The sequence below is a fragment of the Rhinopithecus bieti genome, unplaced genomic scaffold (genome assembly GCF_001698545.2).
Source record: "Rhinopithecus bieti isolate Rb0 unplaced genomic scaffold, ASM169854v2 scaffold_2254, whole genome shotgun sequence".
NCBI lineage: Eukaryota > Metazoa > Chordata > Mammalia > Primates > Cercopithecidae > Rhinopithecus > Rhinopithecus bieti.
The window spans coordinates 3,285,634-3,291,170 of NW_016803982.1; the positions used below are offsets into that span (position 1 = coordinate 3,285,634).

At 53.5% G+C, this 5,537-nt stretch overlaps 1 protein-coding gene across 1 annotated transcript in view; it reads left to right on the forward strand.

The window, feature by feature from the left end:
- ZIC5 (Zic family zinc finger 5) overlaps positions 1-5,526 on the forward strand; it is an 8,870-nt gene extending 3,344 nt beyond the window's left edge. Inside the window, exons 2-3 of the mRNA XM_017861247.1 lie at positions 6-434; positions 4,727-5,526. Of these exons, the coding sequence (XP_017716736.1) occupies positions 6-434; positions 4,727-5,169 (872 nt within the window). The 3' untranslated portion in view covers positions 5,170-5,526. The remainder of the gene's footprint in view (positions 1-5; positions 435-4,726) is intronic.
- The last annotated feature ends 11 nt before the right edge of the window (positions 5,527-5,537 follow it).

Sequence of the window (5,537 nt, forward strand, 5' to 3'; positions counted from 1 at the left end):
CGCAGCACCCGCACCAGCACCACCCCACCTCCCAGGGGCGTCCGGGGCCTTCCTGCGCTACATGCGGCAGCCAATCAAGCAGGAGCTCATCTGCAAGTGGATCGACCCCGAAGAGCTGGCCGGGTTGCCGCCGCCGCCGCCGCCGCCGCCGCCCCCGGCCGGCGGCGCCAAGCCTTGCTCCAAAACTTTCGGCACCATGCACGAGCTGGTGAATCACGTCACGGTGGAGCACGTGGGCGGCCCCGAGCAGAGCAGCCACGTCTGCTTCTGGGAGGACTGTCCGCGCGAGGGCAAGCCCTTCAAGGCCAAATACAAGCTCATCAACCACATCCGCGTGCACACCGGCGAGAAGCCCTTCCCCTGCCCTTTCCCGGGCTGCGGCAAGGTCTTCGCGCGTTCCGAGAACCTCAAGATCCACAAGCGCACTCATACAGGTGGGTGTCTGTCCCCGGCCGCGCCGCCGCCGCCACCAGCTCCTGCGTCGCCGCCACTTCCGCCGCTGCTTCTCCTCCTCCTTCTGCTCGCCTTAATTTTTTCCTCCTGCTGCTGCTTCTCTTCGCATACGTATAACCCGGACATGTGACTTCTTTTTTTTTCTCTCCCCCCCTTTTTTTTTCTATGAATAAGTAATTCGATAGCACACACAGGCCCCGCGTTGGGTTCCTACACGGCGGAGTCTCCAGCGCGCCCGCAGCCCCTCGGCCGGGATCCGCAACGCGCGCCAGCCGCCGCCGCCGCCACTTCGGAGCAGACGCAGCAGCAGCTGGAGCAGGAAGGCGCCCAGGACGGTCGGCAGCCCCTACCCGCCCGGCCCCGGGAAGTCGGGAAGGGCGATGGAAAGAGAGACCGGGGCCGCCCCGGCAAGCGCCTCTCTTCCCACTGGGTCGTAGGCCCCGCGCGGTCGCCGCGCTCCGAGGACCGGGCGTGAGATTTGCTGCCTGATTTGGGCCGCTCGAGGCAGGCCTTCCGGGAGGGGAAGGGACACCTCCGGGAAGACAGGAATGCGCTTTCGGGCCCCCGGAGACCACTCGCACTCGCCCACTGTGACACACTCCTCACATACACCTTCGCTTGCATGCGCCTCCCACAACTTTACACACTCATATCCTCCTGCGCCTGCACCCCATTCTCGCGACACCGACACCTGTGTGTCCTCACACTCACATCATTTAAACGCCGCACGCGCCCTCCCACACGCAGTATCACACTCGCCCTGGAGGGTGCTGGAGTTGACATCTGCCCTTCTAGAGAAGGTTGTAGTTGGAGGAGGACCGAGCCTCCCGCCATCGGTGAGGCCTACCCTGTCGTGGAATTGGGGGGGAGCCACCGGCATCGTGGGGACCCTCCCACCCCACCTCAAGCCCTGCCTCTGGGGATCCCGCAGCGCTGAGGAGGGCGGCTGCGGCGCGGGGCTGTGGATGACTCCTGTGGGTCGTGTGCCCCCTTTAAGCGGACGAGCGCGTCGGGCGGAAGCGCTGATGAGCGCGAACGCAGTCGGGATTTATAGGGACAGACACGATTACCCCTCGGAGGACACTTAAGTAACTGGAGTTTACATTCAGTAATCACTTGGCAGATTTATCGGCGCTGCCGCGGCCAGGAGGTAGCCGCCGGGGCCCACGCTCGGGCCGCGGGCGCTCGGGGCTCTGCGGGGGCGGCAGTGTCGGGGTGGCCCGAGGCGGGAGCCTTGGCCTGGCTCCTGCGGGCCGCCTGATGGCCGGCGGGGAGCACGTTTTCCCAGGAGCCCGGTTTCCCTCTAATCGGGATCAGTCCGCCTTAATGATTTTTCCAGAAGGAAACTTCCCAGGAGGCGCTCGTAAAAACGCCCTGGCCGGCTAAGCCGGCTGCTCGCTCCTGTGCCCAGCACTTCTCGGCGGGGCAGGATCCAGGGACCGTGAAGCCTCTCCCCAGCCCGGCCCCCAAAGGGAGCCCCAAGCGCGGTGCTGCGCGCGGCCTCGGGCCCTTCCCGCCTGCCCAGGCCTCGTGAGGGGAGCGGCCTTCTCTTTGCGGCTGCCGGGAGCTGCGGGCGCGGAAGCCGATCCGGGCTCCCGGCGGGACAGGTCGCTCCCTGCCCCTTGTCCCCAGTGGCTTTCCGGGGCGCGCGCGCTAGCGTGGGGTCGGAGGGCGAGGGGGACCCCAGGCGCCGGGAAGACCCGCGGTCATTTGGGTTTTTGGCTCCGCGTCTCGCGGACGGTTGCATTTCCTGCCCCCTCCCAGCGGCCGCGTGGGCCCCACCAAGTGGAGCGTGGAGGTCCCTGCGGGAGGGGCGCAGGCGCCTCGGGTTCAGACACCAGCCCTTGCTTGGTGTTTCTGGCGGTCCCTGGGCCGCTCAGCCATTGGGCATTGTGTCCTGAGAGGGCCCATCCGGACTTCCTTCCCTCCCTGCCACGCCGCTCTCCCTTTTTGGGGTTATCCGGGATCCCGGAACGGATTGATCAAAGAGACTAATCCCTGGGCCACTCCCGAAGGCCCCTTTCCTGACCCACGTGCCCCCAATTCCGTTTATAACCGTCCTGCGGGGCCGACTCGCGCTCTCTCGGGAGAGGGATCTGCTAGGAGCTGGCGGAGTCCGCAAGTGGTTCCTTACTTTCCCACAGGCTCCAGCTCTCAAACGCTGTAAATAGTTAAATTCTGACGTGACTCGTCTGTCAGAATCTTAAATGTAAACACTGAGGTCTCTCAGCCTTTCTAGTTAGGTAGAATTTGCTCATTCCCCTTCGACCCTTTGAACAACATAGGCCGTTCCATCGCCCTTGCCTTGTTTTCTTCGTGTACCACCTCTTCCTTTATTTACCTCTCATGTTCTACCTTCCACGACATCTCTCCCTTTCCTGAGTCTAATTGTTCCCCTTTTTCATGTGCAGTAGAGGAGTTAGCGCTGTTCAAAGCGTTTATTCACAACCCGGGATATGTAGGTTGAATAGAAACACGACCATGCTAAAAAACAGCATTGCGCTTTCGCGTAGGGTGGATGAGTAAACCCACGTAATTACGCCTCCATATTGAAGAAAGGCTGATTTTAATTTCTTAAAAAGAATATGATGTTAATTTGGTCTTATCTACGACTTAAAGTGTAATATCGAAATCAGGACAAATTACTGATGTTTTGATAAAAAGGGCTTAGCTTTGTTTTGTTGAAGCTCATCTACAGAGAATTTTTAGAGGTTGTCATTATCATGGGGTTGTTTTTTCTCTTTATACATCACTGTAGGAGGCATATTTGAATAATGTCTAATTCTATTTTTAAACAGTATTTCCAGGTAGGGAAAGTTAAATTCCAGGCACCTGCCTAAATACTCTCAGATGTGCTAGCATACTCTGCCATTGAACCAGTTATCGTTGGCGAAATGTTTTTTAAAAACTCACTACAGTAACATATCTGTGCAGAGGATGTAAGAAAATTCACCACAGAAATGTATGTACACTAAGCTGAGGCTTAATAGTTTCTTTTTGAAAATAAGTTATCCAAAACAAAAGAAAATGTCCTACCTAGTGTATCACCAGAGTAGTTGCTGAAATGTGAGAAATTCAGCTTTATTTTTAAATTATTTACCTAAAAGAGGAAAATATTAATACAATAATATGTATGAAATGACTTGTTCAATTATGGACTCAACTATATCAAGTTCAGAGATGCCAAGGGGAGAGGGAAGATTCAGTTAGACTGTTACCTGTTGTCTTCCTTTTCTTGCTGTTTAACACCAAAATGTAGTGTGGCTGAATTTCTCTAGTTGTCTTATTAAGTATTTCCATTTCCTGGACTAGAGGCCTTGTGTTTAAAGGCATTGTGTTTGTGGGGTGATTAGGCCAGTTTAAGGAGGTGATAGGCCATAAGACCCTGGCCTTTTTTAATTTTCTAAAAGTCTTTTTGACTAGTAAGCAATGTAGGGAGCTGTGAGAGTAAATATATTTACGGCATAAAGGTAGGTTCTGCTAAGGCTTGTGGTCTTTATTAATGTTTGTTAAAGCTCGTTCTGCTGTGCTCTTAACCGTCCTGCAAGTAGTGAGGAAAGCTGTAGAATGCAGAGTCCAACAGCCTATTCTCTGCCCAGCTAGCCCTGTAAAAATCTAGTGGTGGGAGTGTGTTTCACAGGTGCCTCTATTTCTAAAGAAAAACATTGTTTTGTTTTACCTCCTTCCTTTTCCCAGCTCCACATTCTCTCCTGCTGCCCCTCTCCATCAGTGAAATCCTGGGGAACACTGAAAGGAAATGCCGTTATTATAATTTGACTGTACCCCCAGTTTACTTTTAATTTACTGTATGCGTTTGCTTTTCTCTCTTTTTCTTATATGCTTATTTCCGCCTGTGGCTTTGGAAGTATCATTTTGTGTTTATTTTGACAGGAGGATCTCCTGCTTGTGTTTTTGAGTGTACAGACCCTGAGGGGAGTGTGTCTGTTGGGGGAGGGGGTCTGCGGGTCCCAGGTGGGTTTCAGTGTTACATGCTGGCCCTTAGCTCAGCACTGGGGATCTCACCCTGACCCCTCTGGGACTGCAGGGGCTGACAGCCTCTCAGGAGCCCAGGTCCAGGCAAAGCCACCAGGCCAGTGGAATCCAGGCCCATCCTTGAAGTATCCCTTCCCTTTTGTGAATTAGGAAGAAGAGTTAGGCTGGGAGTTGGTCTTTGGGAGAATAGGAAAAACACAACCTTGGTTCTGCTTCAAGATTTCTCTCAAGTCAGGGGTCTTGCAAAGCCATTGTTGACCTTTCCTGTGTTTCATTGCAGGGGAAAAGCCTTTCAAATGTGAATTTGATGGCTGCGACAGGAAGTTTGCCAATAGCAGTGATCGGAAGAAACATTCCCATGTCCACACCAGTGACAAGCCCTACTACTGCAAGATTCGAGGCTGTGACAAATCCTACACTCACCCAAGCTCCCTGAGGAAGCACATGAAGATTCACTGCAAGTCCCCACCACCTTCTCCAGGACCCCTTGGTTACTCGTCAGTGGGGACTCCAGTGGGTGCCCCCTTGTCCCCTGTGCTGGACCCAGCCAGGAGTCGCTCCAGCACTCTTTCCCCTCAGGTGACCAACCTCAATGAGTGGTACGTTTGCCAGGCCAGTGGGGCCCCCAGCCACCTCCACACCCCTTCCAGCAACGGAACCACCTCTGAGTCTGAAGATGAGGACATTTACGGGAACCCTGAAGTTGTGCGGACGATACATTAGAATTTATGATTAATAATAATAAGTGAAATAATAAGTCGGAGTCCTTGGACCACATCCTAACCTGAGACAATGCCGAGCCTGAGACAAACCCGTGACTCAGACTTGCCACCGGGTCTAATTAGCCCTATTTATTCAGTATGAAACCCTATGGTGTTTGTACATTTAATTAATTTAATTAAGATATTTGGGCCTTTTTTTTTTCCCTTAAAAAACAAACAAAAAACAACCAAGCTGGACTTGTATATTGCAGGAGGACAGGGCTTGGGGGCAAATTGTACCAAGGAAAATCAATGGAGAGATTAGTTAATGGAGATACACACTGCCGATGTCATATATATATATATATATATATGTATATGTATTTTTTT